This window comes from Gavia stellata, chromosome 10, assembly GCF_030936135.1.
Source record: "Gavia stellata isolate bGavSte3 chromosome 10, bGavSte3.hap2, whole genome shotgun sequence".
NCBI classification, from domain to species: Eukaryota; Metazoa; Chordata; class Aves; order Gaviiformes; family Gaviidae; genus Gavia; species Gavia stellata.
Window position 1 is genome coordinate 20,096,127 of NC_082603.1, and position 22,790 is coordinate 20,118,916.

The window sequence follows — 22,790 nt, forward strand, 5'->3', positions numbered from 1 at the left end:
AATGTGTGGAATGCCTGCCTTCGGCTGCCTTCGGCAGGGAGGCAACATCCAACCCACCCCCGAATGCGATGGCTCCTTTGCTCTTGCCCTCCACAAGATAGCTGTATCGCAGATCAAAGCTGCAAAATATATTTCTGAAGTTGTTGATAATGAAACGTAGACCCATGTAGATGTTAACCAATGAAAGCTGTCTCAGTATTTTATCTTGGTAAAAAATCAATGACATAATCTTTTCCCAAGATCATTTCGAAGGGCTGTGCGCTTGCTAATGGAATGAATACATGATGTAGCTGAGCAACGCATACACCAAAACCAAATTTTTGCCCACTTCAGCAGCCTCAATGCATTATTTGCTCTGTCCTAATGCTGTTTGTCTTCTACTCATGTGGCATTTTGGCTGGAAGACTAAAGGCTACTAACACCAAGGCCAACTTCATCCCCGCTTCGCTGGCAGTACTCTGCTGAGGAGCGTGCAAAGGCTTTTCAAGAGAGCGAGCCGCTGTTCCCCGCGCTGCCAGGGCTGCAGGGAAACTGCCTAAAAACCTGCCAGGAAGCAAGAACTGCCACATACACGGCCTAAGCCCAGAGGGGAAAAATAAGTTCGCAGCCTACAGATGTGTTTCTTTGGAAAAAAAACCCCAAAAAACCACTGAAACGAAAAATATCAAGGAAAAATAAGTATTTAAAATATGCTGTCAACCTCCTAGTCTTTGTCAAGAAATGCTGTGCGCACGGCTGAGGGAGAAGACGACACTCCGAGTCGTAGTGAGAAAGTCTCAAGAGTGCAGCTCCGGGTGTTACTGCGCCCGGGCAGGACGGGCCCCCGGCCCGGGGAGGCGGACTGCCACCCCTGCGGAAGCCGCGGGAGCCTGGGCCACCTCCGGCAGGCACAGGCGGTCCCCCTCGCCCTGCCCCGGCGGGACCGGCTGCCCTCAGGCGGGCCGGGGGCGACACCGCCGCCCCGCTTCACGGGCCGGGCCGGGCCGGGCCGGGGGGGGGTCCAGCCCTCGCCCCGGCAGCGGGCCGCGCTCGGCGGCGTCCCCGGCGCCCCGTCGCGGCGCGGCGGGCGCGGCCACCCAAGCGGGGCGGGGGCGGGCTGCGCCCCCCGTGCGGGCGCTCCGGCGGCGGGCATGCGCACTGCGGGGCGCCCTCTCACCCCGCTTAGCTATGCCAAGTATGTGCGCGGCGGAGCCGGGGCCGGGCGCGCGGAGCCACGCCGCCATGGGGCAGCGCGGCCCAGGGCTGCCGCCGCGCAGGGGGGCCGCCGGCTCCCGCGGGCCGGGGGGCAGCGCCCGCTGAAGGCGGCGGGGAGGCAGCACCCAGGCATGGCTGACCCGCTCCGCAGGACGCTCTCCAAGCTGCGGGGCAGGAGGTCCCAGCGAGGGGCGGCGGCGGGCGCCGGGCACCGCCACGGCGGGGTCTGCGCCCCGCAGGGTAAGTGCCCGCGGGCGGGACGGGCCGGGGCTCGGCCGCGGGGCTCCGGCTGAGGGGCTCCGGCTGCCCGCCCGCCCGCCCGCGGCCGCCCTTCCACCTGCCGGGCGCGGGCGGCGGCAGCGCCGAGACGGCGGCGGGGGGCCGGGTCCCCGCCGGGCGAGGGGGGCGAGGAGTCCCGTGGGCGCCGGGGATGCGCCGTGCCCGCTCCCCGGAGAGCCGGTGCGGCTCCCGCCGGGGCCGCTGGGGCTCTGCCCGGGCCCGGGCTTTTTCCGTCTGCCTTTCGAAGCGGCTTTCGTGTGCCGGAGCAGCCGTCCCGCTGCCAGAGGTGAACTCCTGGACGTGGGAGAGCAGGCTGCGCGGGTCAGGGGATGGCGCTTTGAAAGTAACGAGTTTTTCGTGTCTCTGAAAGAGCTGGCTTCGCTCCGCAGACCCACGAGGCTGTTGCCTGCGGCTTGTGCTTCACGTTTTAACGTATGGCAACAGGACGGAGCGGGTGAGAGCGCTGTAGGCTGCGGCCGCGGAAGGCGGCGGTTGGGGTAGACCCTGCCGCATCCCGGCGTCGGCCGCTCCGGCCTTTGCGGCGAGTCGGCAGCTGCAGGGGAGAGGGCTCGGTCCTGCTTTGTTCCTTACGGAGTATTTTAAGCCCATCGTCCATGTTTAAAAGCTAACTTTATTTTCATTGGTCAGTGGCAGCTTATATAAACTGTAAGTAAACAAAACCAGAGCCCTAAAACTGATGGGCTTTTCAGTGGAGCAGCCAGAATGCAGTGAAATTAAATAAGCTATTCACTCGTGTTTGGAAAAGTTTTTGTCTCTTTTCCAGATCTTGTGTAACCTTCAGATTTGTTGTGAGCAGAGATCGGGCACTTCAGCAAATCTAAATTTAGGTCTTGAATCAATCCTCAGCGGTAACATCCTCGCATCCCTAGTTATTCTTCTCAGCAATAAAAATTCCTCATTAAAATAAGAGGTTCTTGAATTTAGACCGCTGCTTTGTGTGAATCCCCGCACGTTTTCTTATCGTATGACTGTTTGTCATTCCTTGGCTTTTCTTTGCTGCTTGTTTTTTGTAAATGGTGCGCTTGAAAGCTCACAAATCAATTTTTAATCTTGCTGTTGTTCCATTTAAGTACAGAATTATTATATTCTTTAGTTTTACTAGAAAACTTAATGAAAAAAAATTGTTTAAATAGCTGCTATTACAACCAGAAGAACCATGAATTGTTTTGATCCATATGTGGAGAGACTGGAAAAAGCTGTTCCCCTCTGCATTACTATCTGAAAAGCAGTGCACAGTATCATATTGAAATATTTTATATGCATACGTAATAGGCAGAATATCAATTTTGACCTCAGCTGAGTTGAAACATTGAGGCTCTGGTTTCTGAGTGTACATGTGTGGTTACGATAACATTGTAAATTTAAATAGTGATTTTTTTTAAGTTTTTTATTGATAGTGGAAGGTGAAGGAAATACCTGACTTTTTTTTTTTTTTTTTTTTTAGTTCGACACGGTATTGAAGCCGTTTGGGAAGGAAGGAACCATTGTGGTGTTCTGTATTTGTGTGGTGGCCTAATGTGTCGAGGTTTAATACATATTTTTAGAATATATTAACTATATTAGAGTACTAATTGAGAGTTGATGGCTTTCTTCTGAATGAAGGTTTGCTCTAGAAACTAGAGTGTGTGCCTGACCTGTATATCTCTGAAAGCTCTGTATTTATTTAAAATTGTCTCGTTACTGTAACGGCTAACAACTTGCTCTGTGGTACTGAACCACTGGTTGTGCAGATACTTGCATGTGAAACAGTTTGTTACTAAAATAAACGCAGGCATAAGGGCTTTCAGGATCAGGGCCAAGTTGGAATAAAGGGGAAGCAGTGCTTGCAAATACTGCTATCAATTGCAAAAACTGCAGTTGGAAGATTTACACGTAAGTGTATAATTTGGATGAGATTCAGTGAACGTTTACAATCAATGACCTCTGGCAGCACGTTGGCCAATTTGGAGTCGGAGAAGGGGTAGTTTTGGATATGTGTGATAGGCGGCGTGTCTCTGCAAGCAGTAGGGTTATTGGAGTACGCTGGAGCTACTTATTTTAATTATTAATGTTTCTGCGGTAAGCTTCTGCAGATGGTTTGTTATTGAGATACCCAGATGGATGTTAAAAACAAAGTTGAGTTTGCTGCCGCTGGGACCGAAGGGCAGCCTGAGGCTGATGCCTGATGTGTCACTGGGTGCATATTTAGGCACACTGTACTTCTTAGGAGCCCGCTGTTTTGGGAGTTGTAGGCTGTCTTAACCAGCGTGGAAGGGCCTGTATTTCTACAGGGAAGCAGGAAGTAACAGATATTTTTGTTTGTGGAAATACAGCTCTCGGATGCTCCATCTGTTGACGTTACCGGAGCAGGGACCGCTCCTTGGGCTGTCCATGCAGAAGTGGAGGGCTTTGAGGTAGTAGTCACCGGCGGGAGGCTGCCCGCCCAAGAAGTCCCTGATCCAAACTGACTCACTGGAAATGCATAGCCCTACGCCCACTGCAGATTAGTTCCCCATCCTTTTGGTTCGTTCTGACTTGAAATAGTAGTGAAATTGTGTAAAGGGGAACCTTTACAATGGCACGCTTACGTTTCCAGGCTATGGGTGGGGGAAGGAATATGGTTGCTGCCAAATCACGGAAACTTTGCCAGAGATCTGCCTCCTTAGCCCTGCTTTCACGTTTTCCTCAGATTTGTTAACTGACTGACTTAGGCCCCAGTGTAGCAAAGCACTTTAATGGAGGTGTGCACAGGCTTCAAAATGAGCACAGTTAAATTTGTTAATTCTTTGAACCAAATTAAGTCTTCAAATCACAAACAGTGTTCATATTGCGGTTTAGCTAAAGAAGCAAACGTCATTGTTTTAAAAAAAGAAAATCACCAGACGATGAATCTTTCAGCAAATGAAATGGTGGTGTTTCAGATCTAATGACAGAAGAGATCCTTGATAAATGTACAAACCTAAAGAAGGGTTGAAGGGAGGGTGTTCAAGTGACAGTCTTTTTCCTGTCTCCCTGTCTACAGCGAGTTCAGCTGGGTTTACAGAGCTGCTCCTTGAGTCCTGTCTGTATTTTAACCTCTGTTATTGCCGTGTAAATCCATTTTTTTGCTGAGAATAACGTTCAGGCAGTGTCAAATAGCTGCTCCCATCTGGAATTTCCAATTACAGAGGGCTTTGCATGAGAACAAGTTGTCCGTTCTATGAGAACCCAGTTATCCCCGATCAGTCTCAGTGGCTGAGCAAACCCTGCCTGGGTTGTCCGCCTCCGCGGAGGAGCACGAGGGTTATCTGACCTCCGTTCCCTGTTTTTAATTTGGGTTTTGTGCAGCTTTCCTTCCAGTCCGAGCGAAGGGGCCGGTGCTTGCTCAGGGGTGAGGCGCTCGCTCCTTGCGTGGTCCCAGCTCCCCGAGGACATGCTGCTGCCATGCCCTGCAACCTGCCAGGGGCTATGGCACTGCCTCGAGTGGGCTGCTTGGACCCGCTCTGACAAGGGGGTCAAGCACAAGTGGCTTTTTCAGTGCATAGTTGAACGTTTGGCCGTTGCTTTAAAGAAATTGGGTCAAGTTTTGGGAGCAGTCAGTGGAATTTGATTAGGTGTTGCATGAAATTTTTGTTGTGTAATGAGATATTTAAAAAATTCTTTATGTTTCTTCTTCCTCCTTCCTTCCTTTCATGATGGTGTGTTTGGTTTATTCCTCACAAATCAGGGGATGCTTCTGTCTTAATTATAAGATAAAGCTGATAAGGACAGTGCTTCCTGGAGGTTTTTGTGCAAGAGATACCCTCACCTTTATTTGTATATAAATCTAGAAGTGAATCTATGTGGGGTTTTTGTAGCCATTTAAGCTGTACGTTACACCAAAAGCAGGGGCTATTTCTTCACTGGCATAAGTAAGCTGGGGAAATACTACATAGCAACTTTTCAAACCAACTGTACCTGAACTTGGCAGAAAACAAGCAGCCATTTCTATGTAAGTATGCGTGACCTTTCAGCAGAGCTATCTCACTGCCATTTATCTAAATTACATGGTGTTAAAAATACAGCCAAACAAGCCTGACTCTTTATTAATTGTGTGCGCATTCTGCTTTGACAGGCTGAAGTCTGATTTTATGATCACATCAACTTACCTTTTGTCCTTTTGGATGAGGTCTAATGCAAATGTCATACGACAGCATATGTGTTCATCTGTCAAAAGCAAAATGATATTCTAAACATTTGTCTTTCCCTCTTTTTTTGCCTTTCTGGGAACAGATTTAATAGAAAATGTTTACATAGCTTCGAGAAGCAGGAAGGACCCCAAGTCGCCCCAGGCCAGCGAGGTCCCCGAGCGCAGGCCACAGGGGAACAGCATTACTGTTTCTAAGAAACGCAGCTGGCTGCAGCAGAGCACGCAGCGACCTCCTCCTCCTCCTCCTCCGGAAGAAGAAAACACCTGTAAGGAAACGCACAGGGCTGTCATCCCGGTACCGAAATCTCCCATCCTACTGCCTGAACCCGCAGTGCCGTGGGCTCCCTCCACGTCACCGGTGTGGCGGGAGCGCCCCACACGAAGCTGCGCTCCTGTTGGTGCCCTGCCAAGCACCAGAAGCCCTGCCGTGCCGAGGAGCGCTGCTTTGGACTTCGGTGAGGATAACGATGCAGATGATGAAGGAGAAATATGGTACAACCCGATCCCTGAAGATGATGAGCCCGACTTGCTGAGGGTCTGCCCTTCTGTGAATAGCCCTGTTGCTGTGGGCTCCCCAGCGGTTCGGTACAAACCCCGCCTTGGGGGTGACTCGGGGACAGCCATGGGTCCCCACGAGGGTCCCCCGCGCTCCATGGAGAGCACGGGGGACAGTCGGACGGCTCAGCCCAGTGAAGAAAGCCAGACCGACACCGTGCATCCTGGGGAGCATGTGCAGCAGCACTGGCAGAGGTTTGCCTGCAAGGCTCCCAGCGTGCCAGCAGTAGAAGACAATCCTGCCTTTAAGTGCCCTTCAACAGGTAAGAGGGTTCAGGAACATAGAATCATGGAATCACAAAATCATTTAGGCTGGAAAAGACCTTTAAGATCATCAAGTCCAGCTGTTAACCTAGCACTGCCAAGTCCACCACTAAACCATGTCCCTAAGCGCCTCATCCACGTGTCTTTTAAATACCTCCAGGGATGGTGACTCAACCACTTCCCTGGGTAGCCCATTCCAATGCTTGACAACCCTTTCGATAAAGACATTTTTCCTAATATCCAATCTAAACCTCCCCTGGCTCAACTTGCGGCCATTCCCGTTTGTCCTATCACTTTGCTTGCTACTTGGGAGAAAAGAACTGCACCCACCTCACTACAACCCCCGTTCAGGTAGTTGTAGAGAGTGATAAGGTCTCCCCTGAGCCTCCTTTTCTCCAGGCTAAACAACCCCAGCTCTCTCAGCCAGTCCTCATAAGACATAACATGGAAGTGTTATGTCCTCTATTTTTTCTTTAGAGGAATAATAAACCCTTCTTATGTCTCTCTTTTCTCTTTCTCCTCCTTTTACCTTTATCAAGCAAATTTCTGGTAGAAATGCATGTCAAGTTAATAAAAAATGACTCAAATTGTGAGACTGATACCTACTGAATGTAGAGCTGCACAGTGGTTTCTCAGTCAGTTTGTTCATGGCATGTCCAGGTGTGGCTGACCTCTGTACTCTTTGGCCTCCACCTTGCTGAAGACAAAGGTTTTACAAAGCGAGCTTGCTAAAGCCTGGTAATGTGAGGACACACTGAGTTTGCTTTGTTAGCTAGTGTCTAACCCTGGCCTTGGATTCCAGCCTCAAAGCTGCTTTACGTCTGCCGAAGTTTCTTTAACTTGCTGTCTGGGACTTTTTAATAAGGACTTTTTGGAAGACCATATAAATGCTATTCATCACGTAGCTTTCTGTAATTGCTGTCTTGTTGACTGTCTCAGGCTAATCTAATAGACTGGAGAGGAGTGGTTTTCACTTTCAGAAGCCAGCCTCTTTGTTCCTTGTTATCTTTGGCTGATTGTTTGATAGTCTCATTTCCATAATTCCATTAGTGTGTGAATTCAGCATCTTATTAAAGATTTTTCCCAGTCTATTAAAAAAAAACCCAAACAAAAATAAACCCACACCGAACAAAAGTAAACAGGAAAAAACTCAAACCCTTTCCAAAAAGGTATTATTTTTAATTACTGAAGTGTCTTACATTATCTTGACCTTAACTCTGGTATCCTGTTGGGAGTTAGAAACTTCGTGTAAAGTTCGGGAGACAGGGCATTCCAGGTTCCCCTCTTTGGAGGAAGTTCATACTTTATTTGCACTGAGATTTAAGAGCCTGTATTTCTGCCTGGCTCAGCAGAGAGGACCCGAAACACTGGCATTGGAGCCCAGGTGTGTGCTGCCCTCCAGAGCAGCCCCCCATGCGGGTTGCCCCCGTCCAGCCTTGCCATCCTGGCAGGCTTCTGGTCCTGCGTCCTTTTGTGCCAGGAGCTGCTGTGCCCAGATTCCCAGTGTGGAGATTGCTTCTGGGAACGGGGCTTGTTTTCAGAGGCACCAAAGCAACTGCTGTAAACAGCGGAAGAAAAAAACACTCGGTCTTCTCTTCTGGGAGCTGACATTTTGTTCTTTTAGTGGAAATGCTGCCGATACAAGTGTATTTTTAGTTGCAAAGTGTGTTAAAGTTATTGGGCATTTATTTAGAAATAGCTCACTTTATAGCTGCATTAAATACTTAGACGAAATATAATGTTCTTCCGTAGATTTTTGTCATTATTGGAGCTCTAGGTGCTTTGGAGAGGTCAGTAAGCATGGTTATTTAGGAAAGCCATGTGTGTCCCCTGCAAACTGTTTGACCCCCATTTAGGCAGTTAATCTCTCAATATATAGGTGACATTTCTTTTTTAAAAAAAAAATCCTTTTATGTAAGAAGAAAAAAGTCAAAATTGTTTTCATACTGAAGAAACATTTATTTCTGAAAGGAAAATTGCCCATTTAAAGTGCCTCATGAAACCAAGCAAAAAGTGTTATGAATTTCCCCTGATTGGTTTGTTACGCATTGAGTTAATTAAGGTATTTCAAATGTACTTCTTCTTTTGCATGTATTGAATAGTGATCACATTGAATAGATTAATTGATGATGAAGTGAATCCCTGCTGCTCAGTAATTGGCTTTACTATGGAGAAGTGGCTTAGTTCTTTTTAATCCAGTTAAGGTGTCTACAGTTATTTTCAGTCAAATTTAAAATGACAGCTCATCCATACAAAATTACTGCATGAAGGGCAACATGGCCAATTTAACTTTATTTGTGTTAGGACTTTGTTTGAATTATACAACTGCTATGAAACAGATGTCTATATTCTTAGAGAGCTGGGTACATTAAGCAGTAACTCCTGACAAATAAGCAATTACTGCTTTGGGGAAAAGTCTGCTTACCTTTCTTATTGATGTGATTTCATATATGTCAATATCGGTTAGCATTAGAGGCTAAAGTATTAGATTTTTGAGAAGCATAGGCAGAAAAAAGTCGGGTACTATAAAAGCCAACAAAATATAGTTGTTCATTTTGTCATTTGCTGTTTTCTTTAGATAATGGAATAAATTTTACCTTTAAAACTTTAAACATTGCTGCCTTATTTGGATTTCCAACTTTGTAGAGAGAAAATAGTCATGAATTTTTTTTTTGGTTATTTTTTTTGAGAGAGTCTTTATTAGAAGATTATGAAAAAATAAATGATAGCATTCAGTTATTGGGGGTCTTTCCAAACACAGCAGCAAATAAATATTTCCTGTAAATGTTATCAGTAAAATAGATCGTAGTTGTAGAGGTGCTAATTTGCCCCATAGTCTTAATTGACACCATTAGTTCCTGGTGTTAGTCTGGTTACTTTCTACAGTAAATGCTATTTATGTTAATAGGATTTGTCAGGTAATTCCTTAGTGAATAATTCTAGCCATGCTGGCTTTTAAAAAGAAACTGATTAAAAATAAGGCGCCCCTATAGCAGAGTTTGGGAAAATAATTAATGTATTTTTTTTATAACAAGTACACAAAAGGTAAGAATAAGAAGATAACTTGGTTCCGAGTTAGTAATGCAGAAACATAGCGCCAGCTCATGCTCTTAGGTCTGTGGGAGAAGAGTTTAAATGGAAAGGACCCTGGAGGCTGTTTTTAATTTGATGTCTCCTTGCACAAGCAAATTGGTTATGGTTGGAAAATAGGAATATTTTTGTTATAAATGCAATATGAAAAATTATATATATGTTTTTTTGCATATATAAAATGTTAAAGTAAATATTATTTACAAGTGTTTAGGATTGAACTCTAACCGTATGTTTTTATAGATGTGTGTATCACCTGCAAAATGTTGAAGAAAAACGCTCCTTTATAATGTCAGCTCCTGTGGTAGATTTACGTCGTGGAGCTCTGAATAGTGCCTTCTGAAGAATTTTTAATATTTTTGCTTTTGGGGAGGATTACTGTTGGGATTAGTGTCCACCTAATCCGTGGAATCATCTCACATGTGTCTGTATCTCAGATACATCCTGGTAGGACTTCTTTTGCTACTGAAAATGTACGTGTGTTAGCTGTCTGGATGGAAAATCCTGGTAGGAATCACTGTAAACAGATTTGTTTCCAATGTTGTAGGAAGTGAAGGTTGATATCATATTGCCACTTAACCCCAATACGTGCTCCCAATACTGGAGCTTGGCTTAAATCACATTAAAACTACAGTGCTCTTTCTCCACTTAGACCGTGACCGATATCCTGGTTTCCACATACGTCTTTTGGGGCCAATGCAGGCCAAGATTTTGCATGCTTAGATGTTGCAAATAAGCTTCCAGCAATATACATAGAGTATACTGGGCAGCAAATCCTATCTACCAATTTCCTTCCGTATGTTGCAAATACTAGTTGCTTAATTTTTTTTTTTCCAGATGAAAGATGCTTTGTGATTTAACTGTTTTCCAAGTGCAAGGAGCTTTGGTTTCATGGGACAGAAAAGCATTCATGTGAAATACTTGCGCAATGTTTGAGATACCAAAACGGTTTGGTATGCGGTAGAAAGGTCCCTCTGCTCTCTTTTTCCCCTGCAGAGCTGAAGCCAGTTTGTTGGTGGGCTTTTGTGCACATGCTTTTGAAGGTCGACGGCTTATTCATGCATGTGTCTTTGATTCACGGGGTGAAAATGCCACAAAGACCTGTTGGTGAAAGAGGCAAAAGGGTGTAGCAGCTGTGGAGTGGAAGCAGTTAATTTAAAATAGCTATTGCCTTTTTCAGTTTCTGATTTGTACCAAGTAACGGTTTATATCCTCTGACTGGGGAAATAGGGGCAAAGCTGCTTTTCATGCTTTGAAAGACACAGTGAGGGGAGGAAATCTTCGTGGGAGCAGCCCAAACGGGCAGTGCTTGGCATCAGCCACAGTGCTGCTGCTTGCGTCTTGGTGTGATGCCAGCATCTGAATAGAGCCAACTGTGGTTTACCTGCATCGCAGAATCATTAATGTTTAAAATATCTGCAACAAACTCATGCTTGTTTGTAGATACCAAACTCTTTAAGTCTGGTCAGATATCTAAAATGCTGTTACACATGCTTGTTCCTCTTTCTAATGAGGTACTGCTGCCAAGGATGCTCTGAGGATCGCCACCATGATGAAGAGCAGGCAGCGGTCAGCCCCTTCACCTCTCAGTGTGCGTGATCCTTGGGAGGTTACTCTGTAATCACTTCCCTTTTTAATTAATGGACTATTTAAAGCAATTTGTTTTGTATCTTTCGCTCCCGTAAAAGTGATCCCTGGGTTGATGGGTTTGTCACAGCTTAGTTAATGTCAGTATGTATAGTATTTGAAGAGAACTGCTGTTACAGAGTTATTAGAGGTTTTTTTACCCTGTTAATAATTCCTCCATTCCTTGACTCTGAAGCATTATGTGGGATGGAACTCCGAGGCTGCGTTAGTCAAAATAGTAATTTTTATAGGGGTAAAAAAGACTTTTTTTTTTTTTACAGGTTAAGAGGACATTCTTCCATTTATTTAGATAATTAAGATGTTACACAGAAATAATTCCATTCTATCCCATTCCAATATCCATTCTATTCTTTTTAATTTTTTTAAGGATTTTTTCCCAGTTGCTGATTTGGATAGAAGTGATGCTTTCCTTATATTTTAATTGAAGTTGCTTGAATCTGATATAGCATGCATTCTTCTTTTATTGGCATTTGCAGTTCTACTCTGAAGTTTTCTATGAGAACAAGTCTGGAACTATCTGAGGATGAAAAAGTGTAATGGGCCTGCACCTGAGTAAGTTCATGGCCTCTGACCTCGGTAGAGCTGTCCCGTTTCTGGCAGCTGAGGATCCAGATCAGAATTTCTTGCGGCATCTAGCACAGAAAAACAATAGCCCTCTTTCACTCACCCATCGTTTGCTAGAAGAACAATCTTGAGATATTTGAGCTTTTCTGTTTTGACTTGCTGCTTTTTCATTTTTAATACATTTTCCCAGTAAGTCATTGGGTTGATTTAAAAATAATAAAATGAAAAGAATGAAGAATCTAGGCGGAAGGGAGACTTTGGTTTTGAAAGTTATAACTCCTCAGTATAAGCTTTATTTTTTTTTTTGTCTTTTTAAAATGAAATGGCTTAGAGCTTCAACACTAATGTCATTATTCTAGAGAGATGCTTTCAATGTTAGATGTAGTGTAATTATTAAGTATGTTGGGAGAATGGTAGGAAAAATTAAATTACCTATCAGCTTTAATTTGGTTGGAATTCAGCATTTCCATTAGCTATGATAGTGGCCATTTGATATTTCAATAGCTTGCTGTAATAAGGAACTGGTAGTTTTCTGACTTGCTCATTCACCTCAACTCATTGTCCCAAAAATACATTACAGGTTTTCTGATGAACTTTAAAATAACTCAGAAAGCCTGCCTTAAGCAATGAGGAATGTTACGTACAGAAGAGAGTAATCAAATATGCCTGTAAAACAGCATGTGCTGCTGGCAGTTGGTATGACAGAGATATATGTGCCCAAGCACATGTAAACAGTGTTAAGCAGGGTCAGACAAGCATTTTTACTGTGCTAAATCATTGCCTATATCTGGCAGGGGCTCTGTTGTAAGTGCTTAAGATAGTTTGTGTCCTCTCTTGCCCCGGGGCAGCGTTGTGTAGGGGCATGGTCTGTCAGTGCTCCCCTGCTCAGCCCAGGGCACAGTAGTGATTGCCCCATGGACAGCTGGCCAGGTGGGGTGTTGGGTGTGTGTCTGGGTTTGTGGAGCACTGTATTCCTGTGGGCTGTTCATCTTTCAGCTGTTCATCTTTCTCCAGTTGTGTCTCTTTGGTCACAAAAAGGCTTTATCCTTTCACGTAGCTGTATCGCTGAGCAAAGTAAAGGGTGGCTTTACTAGTCAAGCTGAACAAATAGCTGATGAAAGCAGTCACTTCCGATGTCAAGTCACTTTGACTTGGAGTGTGTTGTCCTTCAAAAGCTTTTTTTTTTTCTCTTCTGTCTTACTCATACTACTAAAGCTTCTGGAGAGCATAAGTATATCGTAGAACAGCCCAGGTTGGAAAGGACCTGGAAAGATAATCTGGTCCACCCTTTGGTGGGAAAGGGAGCCCAGATGAGATTACCTAGCACTCTGTCCAGTTCCATCTTGAAAACCCCTGGTGATGGGGACTCTACCATGTCCCTGGGGAGGTTGTTCCAGTGATTGATTGTTCTCGCTGTAAAAAATAAATTATATATATATATACACGCATTTGTACAGTTAGCTGCGTCACATCAAATTGACCATCCCCTTGCTGCCTTGGTAGTCATTTATGCAACAGGTGCCTCTTAGGTTTCATCTCCTCCTACCATCCTTCCATAAGGATATTTTTAAAGTTTAACTGGTAAGATGGGATGTATGGTGGCAGAGTGAGCGGGGACAGGGACAGTCAGGAGCCTGTTTGCAGCGCAGCTGTGTAACTTGGTAAAAGGATGAGATGCAGCTCAGTTCCTCTGGAACCCTCGTAAGAAAGCTGTATCAGATGGGTAGGCTGGGAAGTGAAGTGTTACCGGACTGCGCTACAGCTCCTTTTGCAGCTTGTTCAGAGCTGTCTCGTGTACACTCTTTAAAATTGCATGCATACCTCAGCACATTGCTGGCTTTAGTGGAACAACATGTGGCTCAATGCTGATGGGAATACCATCCTGCATAATACTCCACTGTTAAGTTTCTTCCAGCCTCGTATTTCTTTTTAACTGTTTGGTGCTGAACGCAGCAAAAGTTGGACGCATAAAAGTCAGAGTGTTAGATTGACTCTTCAGTTTTAATGAGCTGGGGGGAAGTTTAATTTGCTGGCCTGCTCCAGAGACTTTTGACAGAAAAGGAAGATTAATGTTAGCGGGCTGAAGTATGGCACTGATTGCTATAGAGCGCTCCAGGCCAGCCCGCCAGTGGGACTGTGCTGTGATTTGCAGTACAAGGGAAGGCTTTGTCAGCCTTTATCAAACACCACATTTCTAACTAGCTGCTTGCCAGAAAAGCACAGCAGGCGTGCTAGAAATAGCTCTTCCTCTGCGAGGGAACTACTTCCATGAGATGCAGGGCTAAATGAATTTTCCTCTGTTGCTCTGGAAAACAGATTCTATGTGTTATTCTTCATAACTGAAATTTTCTTCTATAAAGATACTCTTTTAAGCAACTATTTGCACAAGTTATTAAAGCCAAACTTCTGTTGGGAGTAGAACTAGCCTTTGTAAGGTTTTTTTGGGGGAAAAACCAAAACCACAACAAATCACTTTGGTCAAAGACCAGATAGCCTGATTTAACTGTTTAAGCTCAGTGAAGTATAAAAAGTAAGTTATAGTTAAATGGTGAAAATTAATTTGGATGAATAAGAGACTTACAAAAATCACTAGCTGTATGGTGATTTGGACTTGAAGTGATTAGTTTAGAATTAAAGCAGTAAGCCTTTGAGAAATCTGTAAGAGAAACCTCTGTAAAGTATGATTTGCTGAGTATCTCGTGAAAACAACACTTCTTTTTTTCTTTTTATATGCTGTAAATAGACTCTGCCTTTTCCTGGCTAGCAATGGGGGATGTCAGGTGGATATAGGTGTTTGAGTCTCTGTGAGCTGCTCAGGCTAATTGCGCCACACGAGGTTAGTGTGCTTAGGGGCTCCGTAGTACCCTAGCCTGCACAGGCAAGGCTGCACGAGTCCTGTTGGGAGCTGCTAAAATTTGCAAAGTGATGAGTAAATGGGGTGGTTATTGCTAGCAAGAACTACTATTGGTTTCTGAAGGGATAGAAGAGTGACTGTAAGTGAAAGTACTCCTGTGATTTTATTAATATCTATTGTTCTGGCTTCAGTTCCCCTCTTACATGCTTCATTAACTCGTGTAAATTCATTGCCTTTCCTACAGTCATTACTGCCTCATGCTGGTGAAAGTGAGGAAAGCTTGAGCTGTAACTTGGTGTTTGGATTTCCTCGAGTATTGGACCATGAGGTGAACTGCAGGTTCCTGACTGTGTGCAATACTGGCTTATGTCTGATCGTGTTCCTGAATTACTTGTCTTTTACTGCTAAATTGAGGAAGTCTTTTTTTTCTTTTTCCCTTTTCAGCATCAGTGCCTGCTGTTAGGATATTTTTTGGGTTGTTTTTTTTTTTGGTACCGTGAAAGCTGGGTGATTTCCCATGAGGACATCACTTGGGAACCATATAACTTTAAGCCCTGTCATGGAATGGTTGTGCCAGGAAAGATGGAAAGTTGCTGGCAGGAATGAGGCAGTGTAGGATGCAGCTTTTGGAAGGAATAAATCCTTGCGTTCCTCCTCCTCCATCCTGTGGTGGAAAGGAGGAGCTGAGAGAAATGGAAGAAAAGGTGTGAGGCACTGCCTGCATCTAGACAGGAGGGATTTAGGGCTCTTTGGGGTAATAAAGGGACATGCACAAGAGTCTAGCCATATTCTTCACTAGAAATGAGCGTCCTTCTTCTAGACCTAAGAGGAGTGGGCAACACTGATGTGTTGGCTACGTAGCTAACTGCTTTGTAGAGAAGGGTGCATTTGCCATATTCCAGTGTTTTCCCATTCAAGACTCGTTTTGTTGCACCTGTGCCCCAGGAATGCAGCCATGTCTGCTTGTAGGGGGGATACAGCACAAATGGATCAAGCTGAATGCAGCGGGTGAGATAGCTCATTTGTTTATATGTAGTTTCTGGCCCTTTTGTCTCCATAAAGCAGAACAAATCTGGCTTTGACTATGAACTGCCAAATTTGGCTGAACAAGTCAGCAAAGCACAGCTTTCTGAATGCTCGTGAACATCTGACTGATGAATGAATGATGATTGTCTGAATGAATTGGCGTTTATCAAGTTAGGACAAATCAACATGTTTTCCCCTAGTTCAAGATTTATTTTTTCATTGCTGCGAACTGCAGTTACTGAGCGGTTTGAAAATGATTATTCCTTCTGTTTTCTCCTAAAGGGTCTGGAGTTGTACTTGCACACAAGGCTGATATACCCTCAACAGAGGTTTCTCCTCCGAGTCCCAGTCCTCTGAAGAAAAGTGGATCGATCAACTGGCCTTTCCCTGATAGAATTAAATCTCCCAGGACTGTGAGGAAGCTTTCCATGAAAATGAAAAAGCTGCCAGAGCTGAGCAGGAAACTGAGTGTCAAGGGAACTTTAAGCCATACTAGTTCAGATAACCCTCCTTCCCTGCTGAAAAGTAGCTGCCGGGATACAAGCCATACAGTGTCTTTGCCATCTTCTGGAAACTCAACCACAGCTGCCAGCAGGAATGTGATAAGTCGTTACCATCTCGACAGCAGCGTGTTGTTGCAACACACCTACAAAAAGAAAAGCTCGAGGAGCTCCAAATCCTTCAACAAAGGTGGTTACCTCAGTGATGGCGACTCTCCTGAACTTATAACAAAATCAGGTAAACATGGGCATGAAAGCAAGTGTGGGAAAGGAAAGGAGAGCCTTCCAAGTAACAGTGGTAAAACTGAAATAGATATCGATGCTTTCAGACACTATAACTTTTCTGATCAACCCAAGTGCTCTCAGTACATCTCTGGACTCATGAGCATTCACTTTTATGGTGCTGAAGACTTAAAACCACCAAGAATAGACTCAAAAGATGTCTTTTGTGCAATACAGGTTGACTCAGTAAACAAAGCAAGAACAGCCCTGCTTACGTGTAGGACAACATTTCTAGATATGGACCACACGTTCAACATAGAAATTGAAAATGCTCAGCACTTAAAGCTGGTGGTGTTCAGCTGGGAACCCACCCCACGGAAAAATCGGGTGTGTTGCCATGGAACCGTGGCTCTTCCCACTCTCTTCCGAGTGACAAAGACACATCAGCTGGCTGTCAAACTGGAACCAAGGGGGCTTATTTACGTCAAGCTGTCGCTCATGGAGCAGTGGGAGAACTCTCTTGATGGTCTCGATGCAGATCGGGAGCCTGTGATGTTCGGGGTGGATGTTCGAAAGGTTGTAGAGAAGGAAAACACGGGCTTGATGGTGCCACTTTTGATGCAGAAGTGCATTCTGGAGATTGAAAAGAGAGGCTGTCAGGTACTGTGCATATTTTAATCTGTGTTGTTAATATTTCTCTGTTGGGATAGCTGTTTTTGCAGAGTGTGAGCGGTGAGTGGGAAAGTGGAAATTAAAACACCTTGTCACTTTTTTTTTTGCTTTGCTGCTCCCATTGTTTGGTGAACACTAGTCATTGTAATGTGGGAAGAATAATAGGACTGTGTGAAATCAATGCTTCCAACTTGGCCTTTGTAGAAGAGGTGTACACTTGCTCACAGGAGATGCTCACGGTAGTGCTTTAGGACTAGGGATGGTTAAATGAACCTGCAGCCCCCAGCATGTAGTCACATGCAAAAAGCAGAGCTGAGATGAGAACTTGAAAGTGCCTGATTCCTGAGACACAGATCGCTCCCTAAGGACATACTGTACCTAAATGCAAAAATGAGTATAATGTTCCCTCCTACCTGAAACCGCGGTGTCGTGTGCAGTGACACAAAGCGATAAGGAGGTCTTTTGACAAAACTTCACTTACATGTGTGCGGTCTCAAGCCAACATGCTGAAGACTCGTCTCTGCCATCACTTTGTGCATAGCATTAAGCTAAGGAGGAGACCGTGAGGAGCTGAATTAGTTGTTTCCTCACACCACTGCTCCTTGCCTTTCTTCAGATTGTTTTCAAACTGATGACAGGAGATGAATGCTGTAAGGCAGCAGTGCTCAGTGTCTCCCCTTCATCCTGGTACAGTTTATTGGTTGGTGTAACCTAATGGACAAACATGTATGAGAAACAAGGTATGGAAGCGAATCCCTGGTTGCAGACGCTAGGCAAGAAGTCTGTTAGGAAGGAAATGCACAGCCCTAAGGACGGATGTCCCCCTTGGCAATTAATTTGAAACTGCTGGGAGGACTCTTGCATGCTGTTCTGCAGCATGTGTGAGCCCTCAGTTTCTTTTACACCTGTTTGTGCTCAGGTGAAACTGAGAAGTAATCACACCTACCACTGTTACTATTTTAAATTGCTGACAGGTTGGATCTAGTTCCGGGTGTTAGGAGATTAACTCTGCTGTTTATAACCTAGGTCATAAAATACAGACAGAAATGGTATTCCTATGTAATTACTTTGCTGGAAGTCACTACTGATAACAACTGCGTGATTGCTTCTCCTAACATTATGCAAATCAGTGGAAAAGAGAAGTTATATTCTTTCCAATGTATGTGTCCCATGGTTTCAGCATTTTATTTTGGGCTTATTAGCACCTAGTCATGCAAATGATACTGGGTAATCAAGGCAACACTGGCAATGAAGCGATTGGGATCTGAATTGTCTGAATGCACCTGGTGCTTTTGAGCATGAAATCCAATTTGTGTATTTGCACAGGGAGAACCAAAAATGCAAAATATACTGTTAACTTCTTGTTTTAACCTCATGCTTGTCTGACTTTTTTGACTTTCCTATAGTCTGCAGACTACTGTCACAGTGTCATCTCCACCTGAATTTCAGACGTGGCATTAGAAAACTTTAGAGTTTAAAAGAAATTGTCTTAGGAAAATACTAGATCATATTCAGTCTTGGGAAAGAGGGAGTACAAGTTCCATATGGCCAGACAAACACTCTTCTTTGCAAACCTAGGTTCGCATGGTCTAAGTCAGGGGGTTTGGGGATTTTTTTTTGTCTTCTGAGTCCATGGTAGTTTTGGACTAGCTATTTACTGCTCAGTATACCTGCCTATAAAGTTCATTAAAATAAAGTAAAATTAGTACATTTAAGATTTAGTTCCTTAATATCATAGGAATGCTTTGTATAAATGAAAATGAGAAGTAAATAATGATAAAATGTGAAACTTGAGTGCAGGAAAGCACATGATTGAATTAGTAATTCAGTCCAAGTGTGGTGTGGGTTTCATTTTTATCACCTTGAGCATGTTAAATAACCCCTGCTTTGCATAAAACTTTTAATATAATTTGAAACACATGCAAGTCAGCAGCTTGTGGTCTTTAAAGCAGCGTCTTACAGATGCCATAATGGAGTATTCATAATTCTTTTGAAACCCCAGTATCAAACATAATTTAAATTTTGTTTATTATCTAGCTTATTCTGTGTTTCTTTGTTTCCTAAGTTTGCATAAAAGTGAAGCACTAAATTATTCCCATTTAAAAGTCATGTTCTGTCAATAAAATACTGCTCAGTGTTCACTGTTACGGAAAACATTAGTTATTCACTTACTGCTTAACAGTCACAACTGTCTCTCTTGTGTAATGTTTGATAACATATGTTATCATTTGATGTTAACAGTTTGTGCTGTTTGAGTTTTCTTAAAGTTTATTTCCAAACAATTGCTTTCACATGTTTGTCGCACTTCCTGGGGGAGAGAAAGCATAATGTCAATCATCAGTCCCCTCTGCAGGAAAATAACTGATGTGAGGCCATTGTTTTTGCTCCTAGGTGGTAGGCCTGTATCGGTTATGTGGCTCAGCAGCGGTTAAGAAAGAGCTTCGAGAGGCGTTTGAGAGGGACAGTGAAGCTGTTACTCTCTGTGAAAGCCAGTACCCAGATATTAATGTCATAACAGGTAATACATTTACTTGCTTTTCTTTTGATATGGAATTGTGCCATGTTCATAACATACCTTTTAAAAGGTGAAATTGCACTCTGAACTAGTTTTCTGTTGTCATTTAACAAGCTGTTAACTGCTGCTTTGTGTTGCTAAAGGTTAGGTGAGAATGAGTGCAGTAACCTTGGGGATGCGTAAATGTGAAGCAGCAGTGATTTGGAGGGAGGAGGGTATGGAAGGAGCTGCTTTCAGTAACTGCTTTACCAGTTACAGAGGGATGTGGAAGTCCGAAAGGAGCCGAGGTCCCCGGTGCAGGTTAAACCTCTGCTGTTGGTTTGCGTTGGAGCGGATCTTGAAAAACCTGGTTGTGATCCGAGATGTGGACTGTGCTGGTTGCTCTGCAGCATGTGATCCGGGGGCCATCTCGGATTGACCCATTGTCTTCCCTCTATGTTGGAGATGGCAGGATTTTTGGAAACAGATTTCCCATTATCTTGTGCAGGCTAGTTAGAGCTGCAGGAAAGTGCCTACATTTGATCATCTGCTTCTTTGAAAACATAATTAAATAGCAGGTTTTCATGCTCACTGGAGTTGGCCCTTTACTTGCTGTCACGCAGCAAGCTCCTGGCAAAGGTGAGAAGGACTGGGAGTACAGGACCGGGAGGTCTTAGGAAGCCTGTCTGCATCTGCACCAGCTCTTTACATGAGGGTTTACGCAGGAGTTGCACTGCACAGCTGAAGCAAGTTGTTGAGGGTTTTTTTGTTCGCTTAACAGTGGAACAGTTTTGTAACTATTGATACTTGTTATGTAAACCAAAGTTGATGTAATTTCAGGCATCACTGAGTAAACAATTGCTCCAGGAAATTAGGCAGGAGCATCCATTTCCTACATGTCCAGGGATGGAAAATGCAACAACAGTGGTGAGGGTATAAATTTTCTGTGCCAAAGCCTTCTCTGTGACATCCAACATCCAGCTGCAGGGGACAGTTCTACCCTGTTTGGTGTTTTATTTCATTTCAGTGTATTGGGAATGAATTTTGTTCATTACACTTTATAATTATACAAAGTGGTATCAGAAGATATTACTCGGTGACGTTTATTGGGTTAAATAAACCTTTTGGTTCAGAATGTCCAGCTGGTCGGTTTAGCTTACTTGCCTTGTCTGGTTTCTCTGTTGGGTTCAGTGTTGCTCACAAGTACCAGCGTTCCCAGCAGCAGAAACGTGTGCTTATGTTTCACTCTGATGGGATACACCCTTTATAAAGAGGAGGTGTACAGTAAAAGTAAATAGTATAAAAGATCTTTTGAACTGGATAATTTTCTTCTCTTTACAAATACATGAATGAGAAAAAGTGGTGATAATTTCTAATAATTTCTAAGATCAGATTGTTTCATGAAATTATTGAAGTCCTGTTTTCTTCCCGATTCTGTAAATCAACTCAGAAGGGGGAAAACCCCCCTCTGTTGCTTTCTGCCAAACAGCAGAAACTGTCTGATATTGGCTTGTAAGCAGACAAATGGCAAACTGCTATTTGGTTAATGTAAACTTTTGGCTAATGGAAAACTTTGTATTTTTATTTTGGAATAATAAAAGTGGCATTGCACTCCCACGCTACAAGTAATCATTACAATAAAATAGTATTTGCAGTAACAGTTCAGGAGCATCATGGGAAAGGCTATAGGAACTTAAGTCTTGTCCATATACAAAAGAACCTGTAACATTTCATAAGCATTTTGGTTTTCCTGAGTACATTGTACAGTCAGAACCAGCGAGAACTGGCTGCAGTGGAAGTCTGAACTGCAGGAGAGCTCAGTACTGATGCAAAGCCCTGGAAGGACAGCGGCACAGTCTGACTGATCTTTCCATCACGAGTTTATGCGGTGGTTAAATAGAAAAGTGTACTACAATTTTTCAATATACATTGCTGCAAGCCTCATTGGTGATGGTGAACTTTTGGTGACTGTGCGGGTCCTGCTGGACTCTTGAGCCTTTTTTGATTAGTACTACTGAAGAATAATTTTTTCATCCAGAATTTGCATTCTAAGAGTGAAAAGACTACAGCCTTGGTGTCTGTCTTACGGAAAGACTACTTGGTATGCTTTTGTATATGTTATATTGCAAGAGTTTACTTACATGCTTCTTTCTTTACAAGGAAAAAGTAGTTTTACAAAATTACATTAAAAAAAAAAAAGTCTTTCCCCTGGCACCCTGGCAGCTGTGCTGTGTGATTGCCTGGAGTGCCTGTGCTAAAGTTGCATTGAAAGGACTGAGTGCAGGGGTCCTGCCTGAGGTGGGGGGAGCGGAGAGGGAAGGGGTGTTTGCATCCATAACTGTCACTGGCTGAACTGCAGCCCGCTCTCTAATTAATTGTAAACAGCGTGGTCTGGACTGAAAGGAGAACCTGCAATTTTTGCTGACACACCTGAGGTACCCACCTGGCTTAGTACTAGGAATAAAAGTGCCTGCAAAACCTCTCACATATGCTTAGGGAGCTGGGTTGAGGCGGAGTGTTTCCCCTGATGTGTTACTGCTGTGTTTGCAGTGCTGTTTGCAATGCTGAGGTTGATGCATGAGTAATACTTTTTATAAGCCAAAACATGTGTTCCATAAAATATGAATCCTCAGCATAAATCTTGGCTCATTTGAAGATAAGTGCTGCCTTCTGTCCTTTTTGAAATTTGAGTAGCGCTGCTTTTCCAAAAGATTAAAAAGATTATTTTTTTTTTTGACAACTCTCCAAAGACTAAAGAATGAACATTTAATGATTAAATCTTGACTGAGAAATGCTCTTGGGATGGCACAGGCTTACAAGTGAGTGTGCTTGTGGCTCAAACTGAAGCGTGCAGCCAGTTTTCGGAACTGACCAGTAGTCATGTTGTTGCCTCACGTCTGTTCGCATCCACATGAATTCATATCTCTGCATAAAGCATGCAATACTGTTAACAGTTCAATGGGTCAGAAAAATGAGGAATTAATGAAGTGGATGGCGATTTCTGCTCGCTGTCTAAATTTGCCGTGCGTGGTTGTGTCAAGGGGAATGTGCTAGTGGGCTGGCAGCAGCAGGAAGCATAGATTAATGGAAAAAAAAACCAGCAGCCTCTTACAGGGCTAATTTAGCTGAGTGAATAGCAAAAGGATTTAGAAAGGTCAAGGGGCATTCATGGCTCCCAAACTGTCCTGTTATTCAGGGTTAAACAGGAGAAAGTCCTTTGGCAGGTGGTCCTGCCACAGTCCTGTGACTGTGGATGCTGTT

The 22,790-nt window shown here is 43.9% G+C and overlaps 1 protein-coding gene across 1 annotated transcript in view; it reads left to right on the top strand.

The window, feature by feature from the left end:
• The first annotated feature begins 1,325 nt into the window (after positions 1–1,325).
• SYDE2 (synapse defective Rho GTPase homolog 2) overlaps positions 1,326–22,790 on the top strand; it is a 31,949-nt gene continuing 10,484 nt past the window's right edge. Inside the window, exons 1-4 of the mRNA XM_059821870.1 lie at positions 1,326–1,434; positions 5,725–6,459; positions 15,924–17,023; positions 19,427–19,553. Of these exons, the coding sequence (XP_059677853.1) occupies positions 1,326–1,434; positions 5,725–6,459; positions 15,924–17,023; positions 19,427–19,553 (2,071 nt within the window). The remainder of the gene's footprint in view (positions 1,435–5,724; positions 6,460–15,923; positions 17,024–19,426; positions 19,554–22,790) is intronic.